The sequence below is a fragment of the Magnolia sinica genome, chromosome 18 (assembly GCF_029962835.1).
Source record: "Magnolia sinica isolate HGM2019 chromosome 18, MsV1, whole genome shotgun sequence".
Lineage (NCBI taxonomy): Eukaryota > Viridiplantae > Streptophyta > Magnoliopsida > Magnoliales > Magnoliaceae > Magnolia > Magnolia sinica.
Window position 1 is genome coordinate 49,970,434 of NC_080590.1, and position 15,367 is coordinate 49,985,800.

Consider the following 15,367-nt stretch of genomic DNA (forward strand, 5'->3'; position numbering starts at 1 on the left):
TTACCTTTTAGGCTTGGGTATGTGTCTTGATATTCCAGAACTCCCATGATTCAGTTTGTATTCTCTTTGACGCAAGTGATATGTTGAAGGTATCACAACTAGTTATTCAATTATTATATTATGGACGTAATACGCTCTAGGTAGAGACCCTCTTGGTCGACACATAATTCCATAGGTTTTTGGGTAGTGGTACACAAATCGATGTAAGTAATTCGCAATGCGTGTTACATCACTTCCGGGATTGGATATCGCAAATAGTCGCTCCATGAACAAATCGTGTCACACAATTCATCTGACTCATGTGTTTTGCTGCCTCAAGGTGTTCACATAAATCCACAGTAACGTTAGCCATGCCGGCGAATATCCGTAGTTATGGGATGTGGGTCGATTCGAGTTTTATATAAATTGTATTCCACATTATGATGATCACTATGTATAATGAACCGCACACACTTTGCTAGGCATGCATCTCATGTAGGTTGTTTGCGCATACTTATATCCCTTGTAGTAGTGGAGTACGAGGTGTATCAAAACCTTTACATTATTTTTATAACTCTCTTAAATTATTGTTAATCTTAAAGGATAACTATCACTATGAGTAGGGCATTAACCATCTCTAACCGTATAGATGATGCAGGTGATGTACAGATTAAAGACCTAAAGGACCATCTCCCTATGGAGGATTATATTAAAATAATAAGAAGATAGTTTCATAGATTAGTTTTATACTTCCGCTGCGAACTCGATAATTGTAATAAGCTCCCATTGAGAGGGCATTTGATTATTTACTGAATTTTTTTACTTTAATGAAATGATCAATACAATCGATTTTATTCTTGTGAATGTTACTTTCATAAATGTATCTAGATGTGATTTAAATGAAAAATAAAATAAAATAAAATTAGGGTGCGATTTTTAAAGCATCAAATTTATACATTGTTAACACCCGGTTTCTCGAGTATGAGTATAAACTCAGGCTGTGAAAATTTGGGATGTTACAGTAACGCCCCGAGTTTTTGAAACCAGAGTATGTGACTCGTTTTTCAAAAACCTGAGTGTTAACCTTTAAGGATAACCAAATTCCACATGTATTTTCTTTTCTTTTCTTTTATAGAGTTAGCAATTTAGGAGAAGAGAAACAAATCAAACATAAAAGGAATTTTCATATACATTTAAAATATATGAGCGGCTGCCCATAATAACTTATCAAATAAATGTCTCTTTGTTAACAAATATAAGAAATACACAGTTTAACACATGAGAAATAATAAAATGCATATAAACTTAAGCCGTAAGATCGCTCAGTTTCTTTTGGCAGATACAGTTATGCATCCCTGATAATTGTACCCTACTCTTCATCAATCTGGAATAGATATTATTTAAACCACCTGCACTACCTGTACGGTTATATATTCGATGAATGAGTTACCAACTCAGTGTGAATTCCCCTCAAGATTACACACCACCACATTAGTTAAGTATAGTTGTAAACAAAAAGACATTCAAAACAATACACGATGTAGTCTTATTAAATGCATGGAAGCGTGCATGCACATCAACTGGGGATGCTCATCCAGTTGGCTTTTGAGTAAAACTCATGCATGTGGTCGGTCACTAGCGAAAATACATCCCGTACGTGCGTAGTGCCAAACTCATCAAAGTGGGCCGATAGTCGGTGGTATGAGAGCCAGGGAAACGATACCACAACTAAGGCCTAAGGGCATGTGCTACAACATCCAGAATTAACCACCTGTCATCTCTTGTATGCTATGAATGCATGATTAGCCAAACTGTTATTATTCTGATTATAACCAACCAATTTAAGAAAGCTCAAAGGTCACTACGAGGCGCTCATCACCCAGCGTAGGCCAACAACTTAGGCATAGTGTCTCATAGCACCATCTTCGACTCATGAGACTTCAACGTTGGGATGTTTACTGGAACCTCATCGACTAGTGACCAATCATAGTTCAACATGTGGAACTTATCATCATATGGTTGTACAAAAATAATACATCAAACCCACATAAAGGCAAATACGAAAACTAAGCACATACGACAAATATCAAATCAAAGCCACATAAGACAAGTATCAAATCAAATGCCACATAGAGCAAATACCAAATCGATGCAATAAAAAGACCAACTTCAAAAGCCACGTAAACAAAACAATTCATGAATGGTAGGCCCACATTAATATTCCATTTAACCCATCATTCAAGTAGCCACTAATCAAATTACATCCTAAGTCTGAATGCACATATGTAAGTGGGGTTCTCTATTGATAAATGTACCAATTCAAGTTCCACAAGCAATCCACAGGTATTCCAGAAGCATGAGAAAATATACAAGTGCAACATATAGGTGTTCATGCAGGAAAAATATTGAGCACATAATCTAGAGTTCAATTCCAACAACTAGCATAAATAATTATGAGATAGAGATATCAATTATCAATCAAAATTAAAGCAGAAACTATCACTTAAGCTAATGGGAAAGCGAAAAGCTCAAGGGGAATAAATCATCACCTAAAATTTTAATTGGAATGGGTTCAACTCGGATCACCTCTACTAGCTTAAATCCAACGTGACTGGAAAACTAAATGATGATAAGAAAGAATATAGATAATTATCATAAAAACAAAAATTTTAATAACTAACATTCTTCTAGGAGGCTAATATACAAGGTTTTAACTCACCTTGAGGTGCGGTCTATTTGACATAACCTGAACTTAGCATGACAACTCACCCAAGTTGACTTGGTAGGTGCAATGACCACCCATCATTCCTCTTTCTCATCCCATGTTGGAATGTCCAGCTAGGCCTGGACCAACCCCAAGCCCAACTTGACTCAGTTGGACTCGGTTTCAGCCGAGTTGACTCGACAGCCACCAGGCCCAAGCTCCCCTTCTCTCTCTCTCTCTCTCTCTCTCTCTCTCTCTCTCTCTCTCTCTCTTCTTCCCTTCTCCTTTCCCTCTTCTTCTCCTTTTGCTTCTCTTTTCCTTTTTTCTTATTGGAACATCTAACAGAACATGGACCAAACCAACGACTGAGTCATGCTGACTCAACTGAGTTGGGTTGGTGCAACAATCACCGACCCAGCTCTCTCACGTTTCTCTTCCTCTCTTCCTTCCTCCTTTCCCTTCTTATCTGCACCGACCAGCAACTACTAGACCAGACCGCACCCGACTCGGTCTTGCTGGACCTGGTCCCGCAACTCAGCAACTACCCCTCTACCTGACTCGATGCGGAAGAGTAGCCGCACCTCCCTGCCTCTCTCTTTCTCCCTCGTTTCTCCTTCTTCTCTGCCATCCTCTCTCTCTCTCTCTCTCTCTCTCTCTCTCTTCCTCACCCTAGCAACTCGCACATGAGTCAGAGCGTCCGCAACTCAGATAACGGTGTAGTGCGACATCAACGTGCTGACTCGACTCGCTGCCTCCTTTTCTTTCACATTCCCTAGTTCTCTTCTCTCTCTCTCTCTCTCTCTCTCTCTCTAAGGTCTAGCGACGGCACTGGACTCAAACGAACTCATCTGACACGCTCGAACTCACCCCAACTCAACGTGGTGCAACTTCTCTTCAACGTGGAAGATACTGGTAGGTTTCTGATCTGTATCTGTTTCTTTGAAACGAGAGCATTAGACGACTCAGATTGATACCATGAAGCTTGAGGAAGTGAGAAATCACAGCTCCATGTTTGAGAGATGAGTTTTGAGGGATGAGTTTTGACGGGTTTCAAACTCATTAACCCTATGAACTATATAAATAGAGTTGGGTCTCCACGTCTAGGCATGTCTAAAGCTTTCTTCTTCTCATCTGGATGCTTTTCTAAGGGTGTAAGGTAAGGAAGATTCTGGCAATTTATTAGGATTATGATTCATATTTTATGTAATTTATTTGATCTCTATACTTTATCCATAAAATTATCTTTTTCAATTCAGCGTATATTACATCGCATCTCGTTAGCCCACGGGGGTGTGTAAAAACATGGATGCAAACTGGCCTCGTATATCCCTTGCACTTGCCTTTGATCCTAGAGGCCCACTACGACGGGTTGGCTAAGAGCTTCAATATTTGGACGGGGCTTTGGGGGATCCTGCTGGGCTCACCTTGATCTACGTGTCTTACATCCACGTCGACCATCCATTTCGCTGGATCTGTCTAGTGTATGAGCTAAAAAAATTGCAGCAGGTCCAAATCTCAAGTGGACGACACTAAGGAAACAGTGGTGATTGAACGCCCACCTTTAAAACTTCTTTAGCCCATCGGAATGTTTGGCCACAAAGACCTGGATGAAAGGACCACACAAAGATCAGCTTGATCCAAAACTTGTGTGGACCCGGAGAAGTTTTTAACGGTCAATTACCACCATTTCCTGTGGTATGGTCCACCTGAGATTTGGACCTGCCTAATTTTTGGACTGCTAAAATGATCTGGTGAAACGGATGGACGGCATGGATGTAATACACATATATTAAGGTGGGCCCCACAGTCACGGATCCACCGAAGCCGCGCCCCAATCTCTGGTCTTCTGTGGACCACTGCTGTAATTTTATATCAACCGTCTATTTGTATATCATTGATCCAAGGGTTAGGAATCTCCAATTTGGGAGATTTTTTTGGGGAGTACTCCATCCACGATACGCACATCAGACCAACGGTTCTCGATCACCGATTCAGAGACTGGTGCATCAGGACCCTAATATCGTTCTCATGCATCAGGACATCATAATTCCTCCGCCGTCTGCAAAATCCTTCTCTCTCCCTCCCCCTCTCTCTCTCTCTCTCGATGTCGAATTTCTCCGAAATGGACGGTTTTGCCCCTACAGACATCTCAAATTCCCTTCCATACCCTCTTCCCGACACGGGAAGGGTCTATCTCGTCCCTTACAGGTAAATCTCAGAATCTCCCAACTCCATTTCCCTCCCTTTCAATCTCGTCCGTTAATCATAAAAAAGACCCTTTTCCCCCGAAAAATCACAGCCGCATGCTGTCGGGTCTAGTTCGCCCGGCAACAAGTCTTTCTAAGGTCTACTGCCGGCCGTCGATTTCCGCAGCTTGCATCGGGAAACGGAATCTGAGAGATTGGAAGCTCAGTTAATGAATTTAGGGATAATCCATGCTATCCATGGGATTATGGACTTCGACATGCGATAGAGACTAGTTTTGTGGCATGTTTGGATGCTTGATCGAACCAAATTGTGATAATTCAACTCAATATAAAAGGGATGCCAAGCTGGGGGCCGCTGAATTGTAATTACACGCGTTTCAAGTGCGCCTGAAATGATCTCAATCGCGATCCTTTTGGGCAGTAATTGTTCATTAGGAAGATCATTTCCACACCATTCGATTGAACTATAGCCATTTGTCTGTTCAGTTCAGTTGAGCTTCCAAACGCTGACTTGATCATGTGCTCCGAGAAGCATACTAGGTGTAGTACTGCTCAACGTTCGGATGATGAGGAATTATAGGGTCCTGAGCCGGCACTGGGTTCGTTCATGTGGCGGCCATACTTCAGTTATCTGAACCATTGATCTGAGGTCCCACCATGGAGGTGGATGCCCCAAAATCTCCTGATAGGAAGATTGCAGCCCTTCATTCAATATGTCAATTGTCCATTAAACATGAAGTGGTACCTTTTGTTTATTTTTCTCTTCTTAATTGTTTGTCTACTTCTAGGCCATAGTTATCTGAACCATTGATCTGATTGGTCCCACCATTGGATGGTGGATGCCCAAAATCTCCTGATAGGAAGATCCCAGCCCTTCATTCAGTGTGCTCATTGTCCATTGAACATGAACTGGTACCTTAGAAAAAAATAAAAATCTCCCCTTAATTGTTTGTCTATTTCTAGTCTACTGATCAGATTGCTATCAACTGCCAATCTGGGAGATTCCATAGGCATCTCCTATGTACAAATGGGTCTCATCATATCAATGGTTTGGATCACTGAAATTATGGGCCCCGTGTGCATGAAATCCTGTTTTTCGGGAAACTATACATTTGCGGAGTGAGGTTCGAAAGCCTACTTGGATGATACACACAACATGCCGTCAATGATGCTGAAGGTGTTCTAAGGGATTGCTGTCAGGGTTTGTCATTTTGTGAAATTTCCTGTTCTGGCTTTTGGATTTCTGAAATCTCTGTAGCTTGTATTTGGATTCAGATGCTGAAAATAAGAGTTGTAGAGGCTTGGTCTGGGCTAGGCTTAATATATGCTATTATGCTATAAGCAATCTTTTATGGTTATTTTTTGTCATGTTTTGTGAAAATGTCAGCATGTTTAACTTCTTGGGTTCAAGCCTGTTGCTCAATGGTAGACAGGGTGTGTTTCAACATTAAGGTCTTGGACTTGAGCCTAAGTTAACTATAAAAAAATTATAAAAAATAACAATTTTGCAAGAACTTCTGCTGGTTCATGGGTACATGTAATCTCCATAGCCTGCATTTTGATTTTGAACACAAAATCAATTTCTTGAAAGCTCATTTAGTGGCATTAGTACAATTTTACTCTGATGGTGTAGCTAAAGTAATGTCTATCCTTCAAAAGAAAGAAAAAAAGAGAGTCATGTCTCATGTTTTATGGGGTCTTTTTGTGGTTGGGGTTTATTGCTGAAAATTGCTTTTTATAGTCATGTTCTTGAAATCTCCATAGTTAGCACTGGAACATAGATTTGATTTTCGTTTGTCTGTTCATTTTATTATTGGGTAGAATGTTTCTGGTTGATTTGCGGAATGGATCTGTTGAAAATGCCATTTCAGATGGTTGAAAGAAGCACAGGAATCATCTGTTGGTGACACGGAAGAGGAAAAAGGCATTCTATACATGGCAACATCTATCTCTTCTTATGCTAGTCCCATGCAATTGAACATCTCTACCCCAGATCTCCTTTTTAATTTAAGGCGAGAGGAGGATTTCGAGCAGACCAAAAACTCTGGAGATGAGGTTTCGGGTAGTGATTATGCTTTAATTTCAGAGGACGTGTGGCTGCAAACTCTCAGATGGTGAGACGATTGAACCAAATAATTTTTGCCATTGACTTATTCACATATAAAGTTTTTTCCTTCTTTGACACACACACACACATAGTGAAATGCTCACCTGCGCACCAATTCTCACGAGTTCTCGTGAGAACTTATTGAGAACTCATCTCATGTGATATGAGCCCAAAATTTGAACGGTCCACGTGATGCAGCACCCCATGAAACCCCCAGGACCCAACTTTTACCCTAATCCAAAACTTTGGTCGGCCATGGCAAAAGAAAACAATTTCCTCCCTTGATTTTCATCTCTCTTTGCTATGGCCCACCAGAGTTTTGGATCATGTTGAAAATTGGGCCCTGGGGGTTTCATGGGGTGCCACATCACATGGACCGTTTGGATTTTGGGCCCATGACACGTGTGTGCAGGTGAGCATTCCTCTCTCTCTCTCTCTCTCTCTCTCTCTCTCTCTCTCTATATATATATATATATATATATATATATATATATATGAGAAAAATGAATAAATAATGCTGACTATCAAGGAACCCTATGAACTAAATTAATAACCCATGTGGTGAATTTGATTGCAAATGTAAATGCATGATGATGATGCATGCATAACTGTATGGCATGAAATCTTCGGACATTAAATTAAACCACTACACATTACACAAGGATTTCCAAATGGAAATAGAGAACATATATTAATCATCTAATTGTACAAATCGTTTACCAGGGTGCCCCTCCTGCTTTGGATATTGCATTTCCTAGACATTTTGTGTCCTAAAATAGCATAGGTTGCATTTGGATGCAGAATTGGATTGCATGGTGAACATAAGTTCAATTAAGAGAAAATAATGAAATTGCAGTGGCATGTCCTAATATTCGTAATAACAAGTGGATCTCAAATTGCAGTTCCCTTTTTTCCTAGCCCGACTTGAATTAATGTAATATCAGTTGGAGCGTAGTCCCTCGATATGATTATTAAGGTGATTGTAATTTGTTCGCATATATTTTATTGCAATTCATAGTGAATCCAAATGTACCAGTAATGTAGCACTAGGATAGAATTGAATTCGCTTCAATAGAGTTGGAATACATGCCAATTTAGAGATCAAACTGAGATCCTGTCCCAGGGACTCCAATTGTTTGTCTACTGAAGGGGAGCACATAGGTGGATAATTGCTTTCCTTGTTTCAAGAAGAGACAATAGAAGGCAGAACTTGCTAACACGCAAACATTGAGAGAAGCAGTGGTTATTGCAACTTATTGAGGGTTGATCGTTCTCTGATACAGGATGGTTGTCCAGTAGCCTTTGCAGGTTGGATCTTGGGAGGTATAATTGGTTGTGATTTTATTCTGGCCTTGATTGAGCTGACAACTTAGCCTATTCCACATATGTAGTGCTTCAAAAATTCTCAATAATAACCAACTGAAGCAAAAAAATAAAGAAATAAATGGAAAGGGGGATGAAATGTAGAGTCTCCCCACACATATCTATGGGAATATCTTCCCTAGTTTTTTTTTTTTTTTTTTTGAAGAATTACTCCTAGAAATTGTCTCTAGCCTCAACAAACAACAAAAGAAAGCATTATTTTATAGTAGTTCCATAGGTATGTCTATGCATATATAGCCTTCTTTTACAACTGCTACTCAGAGTTAAAGAAACCAATGCTTGAAGCTCATTGGTAAATCCTTCCTATCCTTTCCTAATTTGTCTCAAACTATCCTCACTTGTAATAGAATGAAAAAAAAGGCATAACTAAACAAGGAAACAAAGAGTCCAAGGTGATGCAGGACGATTAACCACTTGCTCTAAAAGCCCAAACTAATAGAGCATGGTGAATCAATCCCTTTATCTCATAACCCAGGCCCCACATCTCATGGGTTAGGACCTCGGCCGAACCCCCCTCGTGGGCCCCACATCACACGGGTACTGCCTCACACAACCCACCCACCCCACACGGGTGGGGCCTGCCTCACACGGGCCACCCACCCCTAGTGTGCCCCTGCATCCCATAGGTAACCCCACTCGAGCCCGGTGTGAAAATGCCTCTGCATAACAAGGTATCCAAAATCCTACTAAGTAGGATGTACATACAAACTGATTGTACAAGCAGTATGGAGATCTAAGCTTATATGATTATACAGGACCTTATTTTGCACTCTGCAGTTTATAATAATGCCTTATAAAGTCTATGGTTGGACTAGTGGCTCCACAATCTGACCAATTGTCAATCTAGGCTATCTGATTGGATCTACGAATCGCACAGTCCAATTGGACCATTGATGTGGTCCTGTTCTTTCATCAAGACCCTTTAACAGAATCGGTTCTGCTTGTGCTTTGGAGATGCCAAATCGTTTGTTTTAGCTTTAATGTTATCCTTAAATATTAGAATTCTGCCCCGATGATTGTGCTGCCATCAACTTTTTTGTTGGCTCGTCAATGTGAACTTCGATGGGTTCCATCTGCTTATCTGTCAATCCATGTGCTGCTTCCACTATCCATCAGTGGATCCATCATTGATCCCCCACTGGATTCAAGAGTTGATCCAATTGACAATGCATAAATAAATCAATCCATTGCTGGTTTCATGGACCAATCCAACAATGGTTCCCTTAATAAACGCAACAGTGGAGTCATCAGCCAATCCAAGCTTCACTTCTATGATCTATCTATCCATTTGTGAACGTGTCCTCTAACCCCATAGATTCGATTGTGGATTTGCCTTCTAATCCGGCTATCGATCCATCCATAGAGATCCATCCCTAGAGTGACCCTTAAAATCTATCGTTCCCATCTCCATCAATTTGTCTTGCCGGGTGATTGTGAAAGAAATCTGATGAATGTCTTCTGGGAATTTTATGACTCAGCTCTCACTTGCAAGGCAATGGCTTCTTTTATTGCAGTTATCCCTAAAAGAGAGAGCGTAGATGTCGCTGTGGGTTACAGATGAATCAGCCTCATTTGCAGTTCCTACAAAATCATAGCTAAGGTTTTGGGTAAGAAGCTTCAGAAGGTCATTAGGAAAGTAATTTCATTTCCTTGGAGTGGTTTTGTCGCTGGCAGGTTGGTATTGGATGGCCATTCATTGCCAACGAGTTAGTTGGCAAGTATGTCAAGAGAGTTAGCAAAGGATTCCTTTCTAAAGTAGACTTTGACAAAGCTTACAAGTGTTAATTAGGCTCTCCTCTTTTACATAATTTAGTGCATGGGTTTTGGGAGGCGGAGGCAGATCTAGGTCAAACCTTGTGTCACAGATCCCTGGTTCTCTATTATTATCAATAGCTCCCAAAAGTTTTACCAAAGGAGAGAGGGGTCTTAGACAAGGAGATCCATGTCTCCCCTCCAATTTTTCATAGGTGGCAAGGCCCTCTCCAAGTTTCTTCAGAAAGCAGGCAGCAAGAATTTAGTAGAGGGTATGTCAGTGGATAATGGCTGATGAAAGTGTCTCATGTTCAATATGCGGACTACATCATGCTTTTTGGGAATGACTTGATCAAGAAAGGATGCTCGAGGACATCCTTACTTGTTTGAAGTGCTGTTGGGGTTGTGGGTTAATCTCTCTCAGAGCTCCATAATTGGCATCAACCTTAGAAGCGACATAGTCGAAGAAATTGCTGCAAATATTGGGTGCAAAGTTGCCCAGTTTCCGGCGAGGCGTCTTGGCATCCCTGTTGTTCAGGGCATGCAAGGAATAATTGCTGGGATGCTGTTATGGAGAGGTTTGGAAAAAAAAAAAAGGCGTCCTCGAAAAGCAAGCTTTTGTTGCTTGGTGGGAGAGTCACTCTTGTCAAAGCTGTTCTATCAAGCAACCTCCCAGTTTATATATATTTCGGGATCCCATCAATGCCGTAGCAAGAATTTGAGTCAATCCAGTAAACGTTTTTATGGGGTAACGCCAAAGAAGCTCATGAGTTTCACTTAGGGCATGTTTGGATTGAGGGTAGATAAAGGAAAACTAAGAAAGCAGATAGTTTTCCTTTGATGTGATAATTTCTCTATTTGAGAAATATAAAAAGAGAAGGAAATTGATTTTCTTTCTTCAAAAAGGAGAAACTTTTTCTTCAAAAAATCAGTGGTGGGAAAAAAATGTTTTCTTCCAATGTGACATTTAAATGGCAAAATTGGAAGGATTTGAAAATTGCAACACACTGAAAAATGCCAAGGAGAAGCATTTTCCAAGACTTTGTTCATAGCAAAACAAACAAGTGCAGAGGGTTTCCTTGCTCTAGTGCTAATTAGTTTACCATCTGCTTATGTGACACTTTTACTTTCCTTTCCCTTAGTTTACCAGCAATCCAGACACACCCTTAGTGGAATGGGTGGATGTTTGGAAGCCCATCAGGAATGAAAATCTAGGTATCAAGAACATCAAAACTATGAACTTGGCGCTGCTTTGTTGGTGGTGGCAGAGGCTTGGGAATGGGGAGTCATCATTCCTAGGGGATGTGCTGAAGCATAAATAGTATACAGGTTAGGCAACTATGGTTAGGATATTGTAGTAGCTTCCTGTAGAAAAAGGGTCATTTATCTGGAGGGCTGTCACCTGGGCCCAGGAATATTGCTGTAGCACCTTCATGTTCAGAGTAGGCAGCGTCAACTCAATGAGGTTTTGGGAAGACATTCAGATTTAGGAGACTGTGCTTGCAGAGCGTTTTGAGGATCTGTACTCAGTGTCAGACAAAAGAGGTTGATGAATCAGTGTCTCGAGCTCATGAACGGTAAATTTGTGTAGTGCCCCACCTTCTGAAGAAATCTAAAAGATGATGAAATCCATTCGCTCACCCATTTCTTAGATACCCTTCAATCGATTTATGTGCCGCAGGCAGGGGTACGTATTCAATAACGGTAATTGTGGCTGTAACAGCCACTGTAATTACTGTTATGATACAGGCCGTAATGGCTCTTACAGCCATTAACAAAGAACTGTATCGGCCCCATAATGGGCAGTTATGGTGTTGTAACAGCCCTTACGGGCCATTTTTGTCTGTAATGGCTGTTATGTAACCTATTTTGAATCTTGGGTAGGTTGCAGAATATGGAACCTGAGTTCGGACGGTATGTTTGGAGACTGATTGTCAGCTTTAGTGGAGTTGTGGCTGGAACTTGCCAAAATATTGGCAAATTAGGGTCAATCTAAGGGACAGGATTGTTGGCTGGATCTGGACAGTTTCTGGGACAAACTTATGGGCTGGTTATAGGCTAGAATTGGACAGGGATTGTCTTGACAGTTTGTGGCAGAAGTCAGGTTCACATTTGGACTATATGCGGATGGCTTCAGACAAAGGTTCTTAGGAACCGTTGAAAGTATAGTGGTTATTTGGGGTTTTACGGTGGATTGAGGGGTGTGTGTGGATTTTGGGTATGAGGGTAAAGCTGCTTTAAGTATATGGTTGGGTTGGGTTTTCATGTCATTTCCCAGTCGCCAAAGCCCACGGAACCTGACTCACTGGATAGAGAGATTTGATTCCAGCTCCCACCCAGCCTACTTTCCTCGGGCAACAAATCTCTCTCACTTAATGAGATAATGTTTGTGGTTTCCCTCTTGTTCCCTCCAAAGGATTCTCTTTGCAGTCTGTCAAGTCTACTGATCATGCTCTTCGGACATTCGGAAAGCAACCAGAGCTGATCTGATTTCAGTAAGTCTCTTTGGTTTTTATGTCTTAGAAAAGTTAGTAAACCAAAATTTGTTTATGTTGTGGAGCCAAAAGACACCCAAAATGCAAGAAACTTTTTTATTTGCCAATATATTCTTTTGCTTCCCAACATATCTTTATAACTTTTTAGAGCTTGGTTTTTTTTTTTGGGTAGATGATGTTCAGGAGGCCCCTCACCTTCAACTGGTATTGATTGACTAACTATCAAAGACCATTATTCATATAACGTACTTCTCAACTAATATCATTAATATGATTAATGTGATAATGGATATCATATGAGTATGTGTTGTAGCCTATGATCTGTAATGCATGGTGTATTGTACATGTAAAGTTGTATTATGTATATGTAATATGGGTTCATTTTCACACAAATATACAACATTTGTGCATCAACTAATTAATAAAAATAGTAAAACTAAAAAACCTATACTCTGAACTAAAGTCCATAGGATTGCTGAAAAATAAACTCAACATTTTCAACACTGGATAGACAGAGAATGCCAGCCATACCACAGTTGATTGCTACATCATAAAAATATACTGGAACACATAAACGTCAAATAGTCACTGTTCATTTTCTTTGATTTATCTGATATTCTTTGGGTTTTTTACCTGAAGAATTCACACCCAGATGACCACTATGTTGCGTGCATTAGCTGCTATGCTCCCCTATGTGTCAGTTTTGGAGCTGCCTATACATTCTCCAATACAATGTTTGATCCTCATGTTGAACTCATGATGCATATTTTTCTTGCCATTGGAACTTTGACTTGTGAGTATTAGTTTCGTCCTTTTTTAACTTCAGGCATAATGATTCAAATGCGGCAACAAGGAGTATTGGGAACCTTTCTGTTGCCAAAGATGGTATGGCAGATGTTTATCCTTTACAATTCAGGCTTTCTTTTATGCCGGAAGGAAATCAGTTGACACTAAAGATAAGCAAAAAGGTCTCTCCCGATATCCCCAGCGTTTTCATATTATTGTATGATTATTGTAGGCATTCTATACACACACTGGTAGTGGTTACCCACTTTAAACTTTGAGAACATAGTTTTCTGAAGCATGTATGCTCACTATAGGAAAAAAAATGAAATTTCAAATAAGCATGAGCAGGATCTAGCATGAACTTAAATGCATAAAAATAAATAATTCTTGAATATCTAACTTTTGGAACAAGATTTTGCAATTGTTGAATGGGTTATTGGAGAGAGTGATCAGGGGAGTGATATGAGCATTTCTGATTGTTAGATGGCAGGGCTCCTAGAGATTTGAAGCCTATGAATGTGTTGAGCTTAGCAACAAAGATGCAGGTGTTGAGGACAGTAGCAATCAGGAATGCAACCATATCCCCACTCCTGAATGAGCGTTGTGTTTGTTTTCTCTCCAAGTGAGACATCGAAAATTTACTGAGATGAGTTGTACCTTGTCCCTACTCATGGAATGGGTATTGCCATGTATTTTGGTGGCACGGATAGGGAAATTAAGCTTAGTTGCACAAAGTGGAGCAGGCAAGGGGATCAGGTGGAAGAGAGGCAAAGCAACGCTATTAAAAATGTAAGGACGCGTGAATACATAGGAAGTGGGAGCAGTAGCAACATCTTGGGTAGATGTTCCTGCAACTAAGAAAAAGAACCCTGTGTCTCATGCTCCCTAAGTTGTTGGTAGGAAATCGAGGAATAGCTTTGCTCATGTCCAGAAGGTTACTAGATCCAGAATTCTGTGTTAGAAAGGGTGAAGTGAAGCTACTCCAGTGGATCAACTATGAAGATCTTATTGCCAAATGGCTCTCTCTCTCTCTCTCTCTCTCTCTCTTTGAGTTTTAAGAAAATGATGCAGAGGAAGGGCTGATAGCAGGCCTAAATAATTAAGTCAACAGTCCAAATGTGGTCTCAGCAAGGCCACACGTGTCGGAAGACATGAGATTGAATTGATTTTCATCAATCTTGATTTTGGCCTGTGCACCAACTTTTGACTGCCTATCAAAGTTACCTTTCTGACAGAATGAAGCATCCATGTTGCCTACTTATTTTTGTTTGTGATCATGCTGAAACATATTATCAGGATCATGCTGAAACATATTATCAGGTGTCCAACTGTCCATGCTTCTTCTTCTTCTTCTTCTTCTTCTTCTTTTTCCCCCCACAGGAATATCACTTTTACATGGACTTTTGGTGTACCATGCCCTATTGTTGGCAACCGAATAGAAACTCAGTGTTTTCTAATAAAGAGTCCAAGAGGGAGATACACATCTCAAGTGGTTGTATCCTTGTTGTAGGCCATCATTGTACACACACAACACCTCACATGCACACATCCAAAAACAATAAGAAGCGAAAAGAAGAAATTTACCACCACCTAAAGAGAAAATAAGAAATCAAAACCTCCCTCTAGCCCAAAATGGACCAAAGTTGAGGCGATTCTGCGTTCAATACATCAGCTCCACCTTAAATGTGGAAGACCTTATCACAGCAGGTGTGCTGGACCCCGTCCAAGACACCAAATAACTGTAATTAACCTAATTAGAAATTGTGCCACCACTTAATAGGTTAAGATTCCAGTTCATATTAGACAGTCAACATCTGAATTAATATCCCATGCCTTTAAGCCCTTTACACTACTGCATATATGCCTTCTCATTTGATTAGGGAATAAATAACAGTGCTGCTTTCTCATGGTTAATAGTGTACAAGACCTTATATTGATGTCTTGAAATGTTCTT

General features: G+C 40.4%; 1 protein-coding gene across 3 annotated transcripts in view; it reads left to right on the top strand.

Moving 5' to 3' along the window:
- The first annotated feature begins 4,630 nt into the window (after positions 1 to 4,630).
- Positions 4,631 to 15,367, top strand: part of LOC131233969 (ubiquitin carboxyl-terminal hydrolase 8-like) — a 48,021-nt gene continuing 37,284 nt past the window's right edge. The window contains exons 1-3 of one of the 3 annotated variants that reach the window (XM_058230881.1): positions 4,631 to 4,891; positions 6,762 to 7,004; positions 13,454 to 13,595. In XM_058230881.1, the coding sequence (XP_058086864.1) occupies positions 4,788 to 4,891; positions 6,762 to 7,004; positions 13,454 to 13,595 (489 nt within the window). In that variant the 5' untranslated portion in view covers positions 4,631 to 4,787. Of the gene's footprint in view, positions 4,892 to 6,761; positions 7,005 to 13,431; positions 13,596 to 15,367 lie in introns of those variants that run through there. The other 2 variants (XM_058230882.1, XM_058230883.1) reach the window with 2 other exon arrangements.